Source organism: Salmo salar, chromosome ssa06, assembly GCF_905237065.1.
Source record: "Salmo salar chromosome ssa06, Ssal_v3.1, whole genome shotgun sequence".
NCBI classification, from domain to species: domain Eukaryota; kingdom Metazoa; phylum Chordata; class Actinopteri; order Salmoniformes; family Salmonidae; genus Salmo; species Salmo salar.
Genome location: NC_059447.1, coordinates 36,148,316 through 36,166,149, shown reverse-complemented (window position 1 = coordinate 36,166,149; position 17,834 = coordinate 36,148,316). Strand labels below are relative to the sequence as shown.

Genomic DNA, 17,834 nt, shown 5'->3' with positions numbered 1-17,834 from the left:
TCAGCCCACCACCTTCGCCTCTCCGCCGGGGGCCTCAGTACCGCGCCAGCCCCACCTCAGAGAGCGGAGGAGGTCTGTACCGGCCACAGTCGGCCTCAGCCCGCTACCAGTCGGAGCAGATACCCGGCCGGCCGAAGTCTCCGCTGTCTAAGGTGAGCAGCCAGCGCTCCTTCCAGCTGCCCTCCCAGCAGCAGCCTCCCCAGCAGGGCCAGTGGCTGCAGCCTGCCAAGGCCCAGATCGTACGCACCAACCAGCCCAGCTCTGCTGTGCACTCCAGTGCTGTGCTGGGCACCAGTGCCTACAGCCAGATGGCCCACTCCATGAGCACCCGCCTCCCCCCCGACCTGGCTGAGCTGGGGGACGGGGTGAATATATACCCCAGTGCCCTGGAAGGGAGGCCCACGCTGCAGGTGCAGGCCAGCCTCAGTGCAGGAGCACTGTACCAACATGGTGGGATCCAGATGGTCCCAATGGAGGACGAGCTCCCCCAGCGGCCCTCCTTAGCTTACCGGCCTGGAGGTCCGCGCTATGGCCAGGCCCCCCAGATCAGCCGCAGCCAGTCAGCAGCGTACTACCCTGTCTCACCTCAGATGGAGATGGAGTTAGAGATGGAGCACCAGGCGGTGCTGGGATCACCGGAGAACCCCCACTGCCTGCGCCGACCTGTCAGTGCCACTAGCGCAGAGCCAAAGCCACACGCACCCACTCCCCGGCCCCTCATGCACTCCCAGAGCGTAGGCCTCCGCTTCTCCCCCTCCAACACAAGCCTGGGTGGGGTCTCTGCAGCTAATCTAGCCCCAGGCTTCCGGGGCTCCACCTCAGCCCAGCAGATGGAAATCCCTCTACAGTTGTCCTACGAGGATGGTAGCGTCTACTGCGATGACCTCTCGCCTGTGTCTCCTCCGCAGGGCAGCGACATAAGGGTGGTGGGGGGGACGTACCCAGACAAGGCACTCCGCTCCAGAAACACACCTTTCATGGGCGTTGTCGACAAGACGGCGCGGACTCACCAGTACCTGCCACCACAACCGCAGACAATAGGGCGCTCCTGGGCCATCTCTTCCCTGGACACGGTGGTGACGAGCTCTGCCACGTCTCCAGGGAACATTGGCCCTCAGCATGGCTACAGCCAACAGCCCAGCCTGGGACACATCGCCTACTACAACCGCACCAACAACGCCCACAACGGACACCTCCTGGACGAAGACTACTACCAACCGCCAGCTAACAGCTCACGGGACGGCCGGGCAGACGGCATGGGCCGCGTGAGCCAGGCGCCATCCTACCCAGACGTCAAGGTGGCCCGGACGCTGCCTGTGGCCCAGGCCTACCAGGAGAGCGAGTACATGCAGCACTCCAGGGACAGGCAGGGCCCCACGTCCCCTATCAAACCAAAGAGACCTTTCGTGGAGTCAAACGTTTAGGGAGGGACTGAGGGAGAGGACTGATAAGCCTGCAGATATTTTGATTTGCAATGACTTAGAGACAACCCCAAGGGTATGTGATGAGACTGAGAAGGCAACACTACTGCAGACAAACACATTTAAACTCTCCTCCCATGCATCTTCTTTGCCTCTGTCCTTCACAACCATTTTCTATGGATGAATACAAGAAAGCCTAAAACTGCAGTTTGCCAGGTGAATCCAACACCTCCAGTACCCCAGAATATGTTGGCCTTCTGTTTGCAGAGTAGTTTGTATAGTCAAAGTGGAGGGGGCAGGGATGATCCACAACTATAGGAACTGGAGTCTGTTGGAAAAGCCTGTAGGAGGACTAATACCACACACCCTGACCTGGAAACCTCCAGATCTCAAGCAGGAGAGACCGCTGCCTGCCGTTTTCTCCCTGCCCCTGAATGCCTGTCCTGGGATGGTCAGACTCAAGCCATGGGCACTTCCCTGCTTAACCTGTTGAAGTCCAAACTCTCAATGCCTTCTTCAGAACGACTCAATAGAAGAGCGTCCTTCACTAAGATGACTATGTTCTCTGCTGTAAATGTGACTGAAAAAAGACTTCAACATACTTGTACATAGGAAAAGCAACAACAAAAAGAAAAGTAATATTTATCATTTAAGTTATGTTTGTAAAATACATTATATATATTATTTCCATTGGATTGATTTTTTTTTTCTTTGCTTGTCTTTTTTTTGCTCAAGAAGTGACATGCAGGAGGCTTTGTGAAGCTGTTGGGAAACGGGCATTTCTTATTTTCCAATAACTTGAATGTTTCCTTTTACAGTTGAATTATCTCTACCAGCCAAATCTGCAGTTATTCAAACATAACACTGTACTACATACACTTTTGGCCACTAAAGGGTCAAAGATGTTGGCAGCATGCACACATGACTTCAAATTACCCAAGTGGTCATTGAAGGACTATTTTTATCCGTCGACAAAATGCTTTCCATAAAACAATGGAATTTAGGTGGTCAAACATTGTATTCAATATAGAACAGAAATGGGTCCAAAGCTAATATTTAGGTTAAGGATTTAAACCGAGTTATCAATTGTTGTAGTCAGCCTATATATTCAGAAACGTACAAACCCATCCAAGTCTACATTTTGGTTACACTTTCATGAAACTAGATATGTTTTGAAAAAATACACTGAAGTGGTGTCAAGACTAGGCTACATTAAGATCTACCTATACAAGGTTGGCAATTGTGATGGATTTCATACCTCTGATGCAAGTCAATGCAACACAATTACAGTGCAGTTTACCCACCAGTTTGGTAACACCCTTTATTCCCTACTGGCACTTAGTATGAACAACAATCAGTTAAAGATACTTCTCTTACAAGAACATATGAACCCCTTATCTGTGAAGTTTACATTTTTATTTACTGTAGTCTTCATTTTTACTCAGTCATTTGTTACTTTAAAATGTCAAAAATGTAGGCTAACAGTTTTATTTGTATTTATTTATAATTGTTTACTGTGTATTGGTGTGCTTGATTATGTTTGGTAATAGGTGGAGGCTCTGCGATCGGATTGGTTCATAAACACTCCAACCAGGACGTTGAAGGAAATGAATGAGCCAGTTGATTGGATGCACCGCTTGTTAATATCAAAGGTTAACCCTACAGTCAATACCCTCTCCTGTCTGGATTAACACCCAAAATAACATTTATTTTCAAGAAACTTTTTTTTTTTAATATATAGTTCGTGTAAATAATTGTACATGCTGTGCTCATAGAAATGCATGTTTGTTCTCTGCTTACTCCCATGCTGATATAAACATGTAATATTTGTTTGTATAGCAGTTTATCAATATTTGGAGAGGGAGGCAGAGTACAGGGTGGAGGAACAGCCATCTTTGTCTCTTGGGAGAAGGCATTTTTCCTTTTTTGGGGTTTGCTGAGCAGAGTTCTGTAAATTGTCTGTATATGTGAGTTGTGGTGTTTTGAAATGAGACGGTAATAAGAAACATGCATTTTTAACCCAGTTAAGCGATTGTAAAATGTACTTAATGGTTACCACGTCAAAGAAAATAAATGTGGGTCGGCTCTTTTACTTTTAGCTTGTTCACACCATCAGTGGTGACGTCTCTTAAACACGTTGACAGACTATATCAAACAAAGCACACCTATGAGTCATGCATCTTTAATAAGTGATAGGAAGGCAATATAGGTTTAATAATTGTCAGTCAGCAGTGCCTATTGTATAGAACAAGTTTCCACAAGTGAAAAGAGGCAGCAATATTGAATCTCAAGTAATCTTAGTTAAATTATTCTTCAAACTGATTTAAATATTAGGACAAGTAGATGCTTTGAACAAAGCAAATTACAATACATAACATTCATACACCGCAAACATGGATACAGATATAAGCAGCTTATTGTACAATTAAATCCAGTTTGGCACAAATACTATAACTCCCTTCTATTACACTAGCTCTGAGCATTTTACACCACAGACGCATAAAAGATCTTTACTGAATACCAAATTGACCCCTTAGTCCAGATACAAATGATTCTGTAAACCCATATTTTACAAATCAAGATTAGATCAAATACTGCAATAGTAAGATCACAGGCTTTTGAGTAGGCCTACACCTTGCCCTCTACTGGACAGGTCATGACTACTTCTACACTGTCATAGTGAAACACATTAAAGTAATTAAGATGAAAAATGTCTGCATATCACAAAAGAACATGCATGTATTTGACACTTCTCAATATAACTGACCACATACCTATACTGCAGTCGATTTAACATAATGAACGTTTAAACCTCCCCACCTTGAAATGTCTTGGTTGTAGTGCCTTCCAATTTTCAGTCAGAATTTGCTGTTTATCCAAAGCGACTTAGTTATACGTGCATACATTCGATTTCTTTATTATTTTTTTTACATGAGTGGTTCCAGAATCGAACCCACCATCCTGCAAGCGCAATGCTCTACAGAGTATCCTAATCACTACCTTTCAGTCTTGAAAAACATTTAATCTTGATGGTAATTTGTTTTGAAATACCCAATGCTACGATTTAATCCAATCGCAAAAAACTGGGCCCTGAACCTATTGGATAGGTGGTAGCACCTGATTCAAGTAACCATCAAGCCTTTGACTAATTGAGTCAGATGTGCTTTAGGGTTAAAACTCAAATATGAATCTTCTGGGGGGGGCTTGGGAAACCCTGAATCAATGAAAATTCAACCCAGCCAAACATAAGGAATGGTAAAGAAACTGCTTCAACAGTGCCTAGGGGTAATTCAACCCCAAAAGTCCAGGCATTGTTCAGTCACAACTTTGTGCATCCTTTAAAATAAATTCAACAGATTAATTCAATATTTTGTGACAATGAACTGCAACTTCTTCATTTATCACAAGCTTGGAAGTTGAGTTTGTAATACTGGAGGTTACTCCTTGTTAAAGTATGGATGAAGGCACAACTAATTGGCTTGGACACACGGCTTTGTCCTCACTGAACACTTAGCACAGGCTATTTTGTTTTTAGAGCCTTTATATGGCACATTTGTGACTGCTAATCTCTGACAGCAGTCAAAACAGTCCTGTCATACCTCCATTTCACCTCAAGGGGGTGTACAACAGCTCTTGATGTGACATGAAATAAAGACAGCATATCAGCCAGATCTCCAGCTGGTCCTGGAGAGATACTGGGTGTGCAGGCTTTTGTTACATGCCAGCTCTCATAGACCAGCTTTTTATTTTTATTTTATAAAAGCCCGAGCACACAGTAGCTTTTCAGACCAGAGTGTTTCCTGGTTTAAGGTGAGGTGGGGCTCCCTCCCCCCTCAGTCAGGGTCTTAAAGTGCACAGATAAGGCTTCGTCCTCTGGGTGTGGGGGTCTCCTGAAGTCCTCCCGTGTCACCACGTAGCCTACCAGAATCCCAAATGCTACTAGCAGCAGTCCTAGCATGTTACCAAGGATCCCCTCTGGGACAAACTGTGAATATGTGTGTCTGGGAAGAAGAAAGATTTCTGTATTATATCATAGAGTTTGTTGTGATACAGTACATCTTAATGTGAAACGGCAACATTTGTAAAGAATCATTAGTTATAATATTTCCATGTGACTTATCAAGATTACCTTAAGCATAACATATGGCACCAAACAGGAGAATGAGTCATGATGTGCAGAGACTCAATATCATTAAAATCCATGTCTGACCACATTGTCATAAAGATAGCCCAGACAGCAAAAGACCAGCTTTCACCAAACACCCTGTACAATAATTAACTCCTCTATGATTTAGCAGGGTAGAGCTGGGCAAAGTAGTAGCACTTCATGATCCAAAGTGACAAAAATACCACTGACTTGAACACCTGGCACATCCCTTACCAAATGTATTTTTTACCCTGTTTTCATGGTATCCCATTGGTAGTTAGTCGTCTCATCGCTGCAACTACCTTACGGACTCAGGAGAGGCGAAGGTCGAGAGCCGTGCGTCCTCCGAAACACAACCCAAGCCGCACTGCTTCTTGACACAACGGCCGCTTACCCCTCGGAAGCCAGCCGCACCAACGTGTCAGAGGAAACACCACACGCCTGGCGTCAGTGTGCACTGCACCCAGCCCGCCACAGGAGTCGCTAGTGCACGATGGGACAGGAACATCCCTGCCGGCCAAACCCTCCCCTAACCCGGATGACACTGGGCCAATTGTGCGCCGCCCCATGGGTCTCCCGGTCGCAGCTGGCTGCGACAGAGCCTGGAATCGAACCCAGAATCTCTAGTGGCACTGATGCACCACTTGGGAGAACCACCAAATACTTAGCACCCAATAATTATGGGCATTTCTGTATTTTAGCATACCACTTAAAATCCATGCCATTTGTATACATTTCTTAAATTGTAAGTGGTGGTATGATATTGGAACTGAGCCCCTGCATAGTAATACTCACTGGATACTGAAGAACAATTTCTCTGAAATGCCCAGTAAGCAGGTGGCTAGGGACATGGCAAGCATGGCCAGGCCAAAGAAGACATGTAGTGGCAGGTACCAGCTCCGCAGCGCCATTAACATCCCAGGGAAGAGGAAGAAACCAAGCCCCATCAGCCACTGAGGGAGTAGAGGACCAATGTTAAACGATTATGCCTATTAGAATGTAATATGAGAGCTACTGCCTGTATACAGCTAGGTTCTCAGTGCAAACAGTACATTCATTGTAATTCTGATACAAGGAAAAAGTTGAAATTATTAGCTTGGCTTTTGTGTGTGCGCACAGGAGAGGCCAGGGCTGACCTGTACACAGAAGAGAACAAAGGTGAGCATGCCACACCAGCTGTGGAGGGAGTACATGTTGGGGATCTTGTTCTGATTATGGAAGTCAAACACAGCCACGATACCTGAGGAGATACAATGATGCATGCTGTCAATCTATCCCATTCATTTTGTGTTGATCAATTATGACTTAGTACATAATCAATGAATGTTACTCTTTAGTGTTTTTTTTACTTGCCTCCATGTATGGATATGTGGGCATTTACATGATGACCCTGCTTGCAAACCAAATGTTTGAGTCAGTAAGGATTGCAGCGTTTAAACTGATGACCGGTTTGGATACACCTGCCTGTTTCCATGACTACTCCAGACCTCAGTACATGACGCAGGCTACTGTGAGTCAGCTTTACACTCCCATGCCGCACCACTGATTCGTGGTTAGCATGCGCAGTCTCATCTCATGTTACCCATGTTCATAGTCTACTACGTTAGTTTATTTTTTTACCTTGCCAGTTCCCTTATATTTTGAGGAGCCATGCCATCACCATCTCTTAGCTAACTTGAACTCAAAAATAATGATGATTTGTGCATCTACCCTAGCTGTGGGTCTGAATTAGAGGTCGACCGATTATGATTTCTCAATGCCGACACTGATTGGAGGACCAAACAAAGCCGATACGCATTTGTATACATTCGTAATAATGACTACAACGATACTGAATGAACAAGGAACACTTATTTTAACTTAATATAATACAAAGAAAATCAATTCAGTCTCATGAAACAATTGTTTAAATAGTGTTGGAGAAAGTAAAAGTGCAATATTTGCCATGTAAAAAAGCTAACATTTAAGTTCCTTGCTGGTGGTTCCTTTTAACATGAGTCTTCTAAAACTTCTTACCTGGGAATATTGGTTGTAGTTATTATAGGGCTATTTCTCTCTATACCATTTGTATTTCATATACCTTTGACTATTGGATGTTCTTATAGGCACTACAGTATTGCAAGCCTAATCTCGAGAGTTGATTGGCTTGAAGTCATAAACAGCGCTGTGCTTCATGCATTGCTAAGAGCTGTTGGCAAACGCAGTAAAGTGCTGTTTGAATGAATGCTTACGAGCCTGCTGCTGCCTACCTACGCTCAGTCAGACTGCTCTATCAAATCATAGTGTCACGTCCTGACCAGCAGAGGGAGGTATTGTATCAGTTGTGGTCAGGATGTGACAGGTTGTTTGTATGTTAAGGGTTTGTGTTGGGGATGGGACTCCCAATTGAAGGCAGGTGTGTTGAGTTGCCTTTGATTGGGAGTCCTATATAGAAGGGTGTGTTTTTCTTTGGGATTGTGGGTAGTTGTTTGAGTGCACTGCGTTTGTTTTAGCCTGCCACACTGTTGCCGTTGTGAGTATTGTTTTTTTGGTTTTCCAGTGGATACTTTACTTGTTTTTTTAATCAATAAACATGAGTATCCACATTCCCGCTGCGCCTTGGTCTTCTCTCCACTATGAATCTTGTGACACATGGACTTAATTAGAATAAACACACAGCAATACGAGCCTTAGGTCATTAATATTGTCAAACCGGAAACTATCTGTCACGTCCTGACCAGCAGAGGGCGTATTGCTTAGTCTTGGTCAGGATGTGGCAGGTGGTTTGTTTGTTTAATGTTGTGTTGGTGATTGGGACTTCCAATTGAAGGCAGGTGTGTATAGTTGCCTTTGATTGGAAGTCCTATATAGGTGTGTGTGTGTTTGTCTTTGGGGTTGTGGGGAATTGTTTTTGCACTGCGTTTTTGGATAGCCTGCAAAACTGTTGTTGATCGTGAGTACCGTTTATTGTTTTGTTTTTCCCTGTGGATGCTTTTCATTTTCCAATTAAAAGAATGAGTATCCACATACCCGCTGCGCCTTGGTCCTTCTCTCTCACATATGACATTTTCAGCGACGAGTACGACATTCTTTGACACTATCATTTCGAAAACAAAACGTTTATTCTTTCAGTGAAATACAGAACCGTTCCGTATTTTATCGAACGGGTGGCAACCCTAAGTCTAAATATTGCTGTTACATTGCACAACCTTCAATGTTGTCATAATTATGTAAAATTCGGCAAAATTAATTAAGGTCTTTGTTAGGAAGAAATTGTCTTCACACAGTTCGCAACGAGCCAGCCGGCCCAAATTGCTGGATATACCCCGACTGCTTACACAGAACGCAAGAGAAGTGACAATTTCCCTAGTTAATATTGCCAGCTAACATGTAATTCTTACCAATATGCAGGTTTAAAAATATATACTTGTATTGATTTTAAAGCATTTATATTTATGGTTAGGTACATTTGTGCAACGATTGTGCTTTTTTCACGTCTTCCGTTTGGCAAAGTTGAAATAGGCTGTGATTCGATGATAAATTAACAGGCACTGCATTGATTATATGCCACGCAGAACACGCTAGTTAACCTAGTAATATCAACCATGTGTAGTTAGTTTTTTTTTTTATACGATACGTTTAATGCTAGCTAGCAACTTACCGTGGCTCCTTGCAGCCACAAGATCCTTTTGATGTTACACTCGCATAACATGTGGTCAGCCTGCCACGCAGCCTCCTCGTGGATTGCAATGTAATCGGGGTCCAAAAGGGCCGATTACCGATTGTTATGAAAACTTGAAGTCGGCCACGCCGATTAATCAGTCGACCTCTAGTCTGAATGACTGATCTGGCCCTAGAGAACCTATTTATGACCCTCCGATAGATAAGTCCACTTGTTTGCCCCACCACGTAAGAGATGTCTCATAATATATTCAACTAGCTAGGTTAGGCATTTTCCTTTTATATACACAATAGCTACTAATTTAAATTAGTTTAGAATGTTCGGGTTCAAGGGGAAAGGGCCAAAACAACAAGTCTTGCCCTTAGACACCCACACAGGCCTTACCCACTATGCTGATAATGAGGGCGAGAAGGTGGAGCACAGCATGGAGAACCTTGACGTTGCGTTTGCTTTCATTCCTAAATACTCTGTACACCAGGATCGCTGAGAGAGACAAACAAGGCCGGTTAACATTCACAGAAGACTATTCAAATAGAATCATTTCCACAAGATGATAATAATAAAGTCGTCTAAATACACAGTGGTCAGACTTCACAACGTTCACATGTAATATGTAAATTGTAATAACATGATTATACACCAACTTGAAATAAAACAGTTCACCTTCAAACATTGCTTTTGCACCTTAATCTGCTGTAACCATTTAAAAGGTTAGTCATTACTTTGGTCATAGTAGCATAATCACATTTAACATGGCACCAAGGGCAATAACAGGTATGATGCTCCAAAAGAAAGGGTGAATCAGGGTAGTTATGGGGGTGTTTTAGTCCCAGTGAGCTTGAGGTGAAGGTTAAGTAAGGTGGGGCAGAAGTCATTCAACAAAACCACTAATGTATTTTTAAACACTTGACAAGTAGCTGCCACCAAGGTCTCAGCAACACAGATAGGGTTGGTTAGCATAAAAATGTTACAGAAATGCGATGAGAACACAAACTGTTCAACTGAGTTCTTGTATTATTAAGACATTAACCTTGCAGAAACAGTGAAACAAAGTTCCAGGCAAAAGGTATTTGCTGTGTGTCTCCCGATCCCACTAAGGACAGCTGGTTCCTCTGGAGGGTGTTCTCATGCCAGCTCCATTTGGACTGACCGCTCACACTAATGGCTAAGTGAACATTAGTTTAATGTCCTAATTCAATTGCTGTAGCAAGGTTAGGAATCAAAACACTACAGCTGACTAACTTAACAAGCAGCTGTTTTATTTGACACCACAAAGGAGATTTTATTTACATTGTCAGTGGCTGAATAACTTATTTTTCCTCATTACAGTCACGATTCAGGGACCAATGGAAAACTCTGAAAACTTTTGCTTTCATTGCAACTGTTTTCCAGTAAGTGTTTCATAGTACTATTTATGGGAACAAATCCCTGCATTACTAATTTCTCTCACAGAGAGAGGGGGAAAAACAACGGCCTAGAAACAAACAAAAAATAAAGTCTCGTATCCTGCCACCCTAATAGCATTAGGGATGTATTCCTGTTGCAGAGTGTGCCCTTGGGCCTGTGCCTGAGCCCAGTGTAGAATTAGCATCACACTAATGCAATAGGTCAGAAGACCCCTAGGCTAACAGAACAGACATCAGAGAAGACAACTGCCATTGTGGCTCAAAGACACTGTGGCTTCAGCTTCCCTCTGTTCATTTACCTCCATCTCTCCATGCTACCAGTAAATCAAATTGTTTTGTTGCATACACATATTTAGCAGATGTAGCAAAATGCTTGTTTTCCTAGCTCCAACAGTGCAATAATATCTAACAATACACACAAAACTAAAAGTAAAATTAAGAAATATTAGGACTAGCAATGTCGAGTCCGGTGTGTGTGAGATACATATACACCGGACTCGACATTGTATATATGCATGATGGGATGTATAGACAGTATATGGATAGAATATCTGAAGAATACATTGATATTAATAGTATATGTACAGCAATAGTTAAAGATACGCCTCAACTAGAATACAGTATATACATATTAAGTGGGTAAAACTGTATATAAACATTTAAAGTGACCAGTGTTCCATGTCTGTGTACATAGGGCAGCAGTAATGAGCTACTTTATTGCTCTACATTACCAATTCAATCACTGGGACAATGAGCCATTAATTGAGGCGATTTATAAAAATGTGTTTAACTAAATTGCTGGAGGAATGGTTTTAATTTTAGTTGGTTTAATTCCAATTCTGCCCTACCATCTCCATAGAGAAAGACCAGGCCCAGGACCATGCAGAGCGGATGTACATTGAACTCCTGTCCAGAACCATCCCAGGCGTAGCCTCCGTGATAGCTGCCCATCCACACGCCCGTGATCACCACACAGGCCAGGCCCAGAACCTGAGTCCCCCCCACGTACCACGGGAAGGAGCCCAGGCCTTGCACAGCCCGCTGAGGGCTATCTTCCATGGTGTGTCTTGGAGAGCTAGAAAGAGGGAGAATGATGGTTTAGTCCAGTGGTTCAAAAAATGTATAATGTTGACTAGTTTCCTGACTGAACCAACCAGGAAAACATCCAGGCCCATGTTAAGACCCACCTATAGCTTTCTGAAAAGACCTTTGACTCATGGATGAAGAAAACCTGTGATCTGAATCTTAACCTAGTCTCTTACCAGTCACCACCCTAAAAGAGTCAGAGAAATAACCAAATACTGGATCAGTCTAGTCATGCCTCCAGGATTGAGATAAACAGAAGCATCCTTTCCTGCGCTGCTTCTGGGCTCATGTGATGATGTGCATGTGAGACTGCAGAGCTCTAAACTTGGGAAACTTCACCACATCCATGTGAAAAACACTTACATGACTAGGTGTTTGCTCTTCAGTTGAATAACAGTTTGTTAAATGCTGTTTATTCAAAGTTTCAATGTGATTGTGTATTGAGTTTAATATTTGTTATAGGAGTAGGACAGCGTTTTTATTCAAAGTGTGTGTATTCAGTTAAAATTGTGTTGCTTACCCTACACCTTGTTTTTTACTAGATGGTATACAACTAGGGTCGAAAGTTACTCTCATAATTAAGGAGAACTTATGCAGCAGGTTAGGAGAATTAACCTAGTAGGTTAGAATAATTAGGTTAAGAAAAGAGTTAGTTAACAAAAATGCTCTCCTAACCTGCTACGAAACGTCAACCCTTATTTTAGGCTACTGATTGGATTTGAGATGGATGCATGTCAGAAACAAGAACCAAATCTCGTGCATGATGTGAGAAATGTGATTAAATGTAGCAAACTATTGACAAACAAAACACTATTTATAGGCTATCCTCGACTATAATTTTGGATACCACACGTCTAGGAGCTCTATCCTATCCTCATACAACTTCAAGCGCAAACATCCATGTTCCACTTACCGTTTGGTCCTCAAATAACCTGCTTTCCCAGCAAGTCTGAGAGGGAGTGGATATCCTTGTTCCGCTCCTTCTGTGTGTTTTGGACTGGTTCCTAGATACGCCTACAATTTTCGTAGTAACCTCATTACTAAAGAAACGCCATAAAGTCCTATAGCCTAGGCCTGCCACTAAATATTTCACAATAAGCTTTATCTTAATCCTCTTTAGCGTTATCTTACTCGCACCACAAAAACGTCGCGGGTGGGTGGATCTGTCGACTGGTCGTGACAGAAACAGTGGCGCAGCTAAACGTTGAGTTGACAGAGAAATACGTTATACACTCCCCCTCCCTTCAATTAGCATCAAACGTAGAGGAGGGAGGTGCACAAACAGCCTTCAGAGAGGATGATGTCTGGCACCGCACTGACGAAGATGTCCAAAGGTCTATTACCAGGGCGTCCTTGCAGATGCAGACCCCGCAGTGAATCAAAGCAATCCATTAAAAAGGCATAATGACCAATTAGTTGACTACTTTAATTGAATCAGATCAGCGTTGAAAAAGAGTTGACGTGAAAAGATCGGATGTGATTTTTCAAAAGAGCAATTAGTGGAAGAAATTTTCAGAATTGCTCTGCCTGCGTTTACACAGCTCTAGATGTTTATGTTGAAAATAAAGATGCAGGAAAGAACAGTTTATTTAATTCAAGTAGGCATTTTCAACATTTCAAAGTAATTACTAATATTTCAAAGTAAGTTTTTGCCCATGCTGCATGTGGCTATATCCGTCCGCCAATACAGGACTATTAAAGGCCTACTTTTATTAGGGAAAAAATGTATCCACAATATCTAAATGTTTTTATTTTGTAATTTTTTTATTGTATTATTATTATGATTTTTAAGGTGGTGCTGCAGCGCCCTTAGCATCCCTACTTCCCGAGGCTATGAACCTATGGTAAAATATGGCGGTAGATCTTTGATGTTATGGGGCTGTTTTGCTTCCACTGGACCTGGGGCCCTTGTTAAAGTCAACGGCATCATGAACTTTACCAAGTACCAGGACATTTTAGCCAAAAACCTGGTTGCCTCTGCTAGGTAGAGGCCAAGTGGACCATCCAGCAAGACAATAACCCCAAGCACTAATTAAAATCCACAAAGAAATGGTTAATTGACAACAAAATCAACATTTTGTAATGGTCATCTCAGTCTCTGGGCTGGAACCCCATTGAAAACCTGTGGGTTTGAATTGAAGAGGGCAGTCCATAAGAGCAGACGAAGAATATCAAGGATCTGGAAAGATTCTGTATGGAGGAATAGACTAAGATCCCTCCCAACATGTTCTCCAATATCATAAAACATTTCAAGGCTCAGCGTCATTATCCTCGCGAGGGGAGGGTGCTAGAGTATTGAAAACAGGGGTGCCAATAATTATGACTCCTATCTTTTTTAGATTATGCTACTTGTTAAACACTTTTTTTCTCTCTGAGCAACTGTATTATTATAAATTAATATGATTTCCACATTTTTTTGAGCATACAATACAGCCTAGCTCAGTATTTTTTGCAAATGTTTATCAAGGGTGCCAATAATTATGGACATGACTTTATCTGAATAGTTTGGCAACGTAATCTGCTAGGCTTAATGTTGAAAATCTAGGTTTATCCCACAAATCGGTGTAACAATATTTTGTCTAGTTGCATAATATTATTTAGGACATTTTGTTAATTAAAGGTAGACTCAGCGAAATGATGTTGCCATGAGGAGCACAACCGATATTGAGATGAGCGAGATGCAAGACTTCTGTCTCACGCAGTCACACACAGTATCTGCGCATGTGCAAGCGTTTGCTTCAAGCTCTTCACAGCGTGACAGCCAGGGCGCCAAAACAGTGGAGAAGTTGAGTCTCGCGCTCTGTGTACATTCTGCATCTACGTCATATACCTTTAAATCACACATCTCAGCAAAACACCACACCTAAACACTTGATGGCAGAACTTGGAAGCTCCGCTTGTGAATATACCACTTCCCCAAATTATCCATGAGAGGTAGACAAAGACTTCAGGACTTCGTGACCAAAGGCTGCGTTACGCTTGATAGTTCACGTAAGGAAATTTGCCGTAGCCCTAATGTGATTTCCCGAGTAGGCTAATATAGAAGCAGACACTTTCAACGTTTTGTAGTAAAGCAAAACGATGCCCTCAAAATAAGGCCTCATTAAATACTTGTTGTATTGTGTTATTAAATCGTTTTAATTTTAGTGTTAATATATTCAATAAGAATCTCACTTGGAGAAGGCCACAGGACTGAAAATGGATTAATGCAACAATCAACAATAATGCAATTCAACAAATTTTGCCATGGGGTGGAGATAAATGTTTGCAGTTTTTAAGCCACTTTCCTGCAAATCTACACATTTTGCCAATACTTATGCCATGTTAATGATATCTGAGGGAGAGTGAATAACACAATTAATGGGGGCTCCTAAAAGTCAGGGGCCCCTAGGCACATGCCCTGCCTGCACGGTCGGTATTCAGTCATGGTTACTACAAGTTTACATAGCTGGCTAGACTCATTTATATATCCATTAAACAGAACACAACCACATTTCTAAATTGCACTTTGTGTATTCTACTATTGTAACTGTAGGTTAAGACCCCTAAGTAGTAAAACGTTTTTTGTAAGAGTTATTTTCTGATAAGCAATTGCTTATGTCGCTTATTCCTGGAGCCGGCCCTGCTGCTCTTGTCCAGAGGTCTGGGTTATTCTGGCATAGTCCGTTAGAAACTTGCCTCTGTATGCTTCCGCAGGAGCCATGGTTCAAGTCCCAAAAATTTGAGTAGCACGTTGGGTTCATTAGACCTATTGGGCCAGGTATCAGATAAGTGATATTGCGTCACGGGGAAGTAACCATTGTAGCCTATGTGAAGGTTGCACTCTATGGTTGATCTCCCTCTTTAGTAGGCTAGTGTGCAGACAGACAGACTCATCATTCCCACACTCTGTTGATCGTTCTAAAAAACTATATTTGCTGACCGTATCATGTACTGTAGCGTAGATAGTCATAAATGGGAAGGTACAAAAATAGCCAACTTTTGCTTTACTGAAACTCAATTGACGTGTCTAGGTCAATGTTTGACTTATGACATCATTTTACTTTATGTTGTAAGTGGGGCACATTTCATATTTCAATTGAAGATGGCTCTCTCTCTTATTAGGTGTGTGGATGAAGGCACTACCACCATGATGCCGAAAAAAACTGATAAAGTGTAACGGCTGTCGGGGGAGAGAGTAGACCAAGGCGCAGCGGAGTTAGTGTTCATCATGATTGTATTTAATTAACGTCAGAACACTATACAAAAACAAGATAACCGACAGCAAAACAGTCCTGTTCGGAAATTATCTAAACAGAAACAATTACCCACAAAACCCCAACGGAAAAACAGGCACTTATGTGTGACTCCCAATCAGCAACAACCAACAACAGCTGTGCCTGATTGGAAGCCACACGGCCAAAATCAATGAAACAGACAACATAGAAAATGAGCATAGAACGCCCACCCAATGTAACACCCTAGCCTAACCAAAATAAAGAACAAAAAACCCCTCTCTATGGCCAGGGCGTTACAGTACCCCCCCCCTCCGCTCCACCCTCGGCGTTGCCCACTTAGGTAGCGCCCCTGGCCACGCCGGAGGACTGGTGGGCAACCTTGGTTGCTCCTGGCTGGCGGGCGGCGATGGCTGCTCCCGGCTGGCAGGCGACCCTGGCTGCGCCCGGCTGGCGGGCGGCGATGGCTGCGCCCGGCTGGTGGGCGGCGATGGCGGCTCCGGACAGGCGGGCGGCGATGGTGGCTCCGGACAGGCGGGCGGCGATGGTGGCTCCGGACAGGCGGGCGGCTCTGGCGGCTCCGGACAGGCGGGCGGCTCTGGCGGCTCCGGACAGGCGGGCGGCTCTGGCGGCTCTGGACTGGCGGACGGCTCTGGCAGCTCCGGACTGGCGGGCGGCTCTGGCGGCTCCGGACTGGCAAGACCCACTGGAGGCCTGGTCCTAGGAGGAGGCACAGGACTGACCAGGATGGGGAGACCCACTGGAGGCCTGGTCCTAGGAGGAGGCACAGGACGGACCAGGATGGGGGGACCCACTGGAGGCCTGGTCCGTGGAGGCGGCACAGGAGAGACCAGGATGGGGAGACCCACTGGAGGCCTGGTCTGTGGAGGAGGCACAGGCTTAACCAGGATGGGGGGACCCACTGGAGGCCTGGTCCGTGGAGGCGGCACAGGAGAGACCAGGATGGGGAGACCCACTGGAGGCCTGGTCTGTGGAGGAGGCACAGGATAAACCGGGCTGTGGGGGAGCACTGGAGTTCTGGTACGTAGGCTCCTTACCCACACTCCAGGCTGAATGCCCACTTTGGCCCGGCACGGGCGGAGCGCAGGCATTGGGCGAACTGGGCCCTCCCAGCGCTCTGGAGACACAGAGCCGGTGCAGGATAACCTGGACCGAAAAGGTGCACCGGAGACCAGACGCGCTGAGCTGGCACAACCCGTCCTGGCTCGATGCCTGCACTCACATGGCACTTGCGGGGGGCTGGCCTATAGCGCACCGGGCTATGAACGAGTACTGGGGACACCGTGCGCTTTACCGCATAACACGGTGTCTGACCAGTACTGCGCTGCCTCCTGTAAGCACGGGGAGTTGGCTCAGGTCTACCACCTGACTCCGCCAATCTCCCCGTGTGCCTCCCCAAATTTTTTTGGGGGGCTGCCTCTCGTGTCTGCTGCGCTCCCTTTCCTCATACCAGCGCCTCTCAGCTCTCGCCGCCTCGATCTCCCACTGCGGGTGGCGATAATCCCCAGCTTGAGCCCATGGTCCTTTACCGTCCAGGATTTCCTCCCAAGTCCACGATTCCAGATAGCTCCTCTCCTGGTTCTTCTCCTTGCGCTGCTCCTTCCTCCGCTGCTTGGTCCGTTTTTGGTGGGTAATTCTGTAACGGCTGTCGGGAGAGAGAGTAGACCAAGGCGCAGCGGAGTTAGTGTTCATCATGATTGTATTTAATTAACGTCAGAACACTATACAAAAACAAGATAACCGACAGCCAAACAGTCCTGTTCGGAAATGATCTAAACAGAAACAATTACCCACAAAACCCCAATGGAAAAACAGGCACTTATGTGTGACTCCCAATCAGCAACAACCAACAACAGCTGTGCCTGATTGGAAGCCACA

The 17,834-nt window shown here is 44.5% G+C and overlaps 2 protein-coding genes across 3 annotated transcripts in view; one reads left to right on the top strand and one right to left on the bottom strand.

The window, feature by feature from the left end:
- Positions 1 to 3,519, top strand: part of LOC106607178 (protein TANC2) — a 147,105-nt gene extending 143,586 nt beyond the window's left edge. Inside the window, 1 exon segment of the mRNA XM_045720468.1 lies at positions 1 to 3,519. Within this exon segment, the coding sequence (XP_045576424.1) occupies positions 1 to 1,424 (1,424 nt within the window). The 3' untranslated portion in view covers positions 1,425 to 3,519.
- Positions 3,520 to 3,587: 68 nt separating this feature from the next.
- Positions 3,588 to 13,094, bottom strand: LOC106607179 (transmembrane ascorbate-dependent reductase CYB561). 2 transcript variants are annotated; one of them, XM_014203864.2, is made up of 6 exons: positions 12,635 to 13,094; positions 11,484 to 11,710; positions 9,614 to 9,712; positions 6,705 to 6,808; positions 6,364 to 6,521; positions 3,588 to 5,422 (listed from the first exon to the last, which is right to left on the bottom strand). In XM_014203864.2, the coding sequence occupies exons 2-6, from the start codon at positions 11,692 to 11,694 to the stop codon at positions 5,227 to 5,229; spliced, it is 768 nt and encodes a 255-aa protein (XP_014059339.1). In that variant the 5' UTR covers positions 11,695 to 11,710; positions 12,635 to 13,094; the 3' UTR covers positions 3,588 to 5,226. The 2 variants fall into 2 exon arrangements, with proteins under 2 accessions (XP_014059339.1, XP_014059338.1); XM_014203863.2 differs by having other exon boundaries at positions 11,484 to 11,701.
- Positions 13,095 to 17,834: the final 4,740 nt, after the last annotated feature.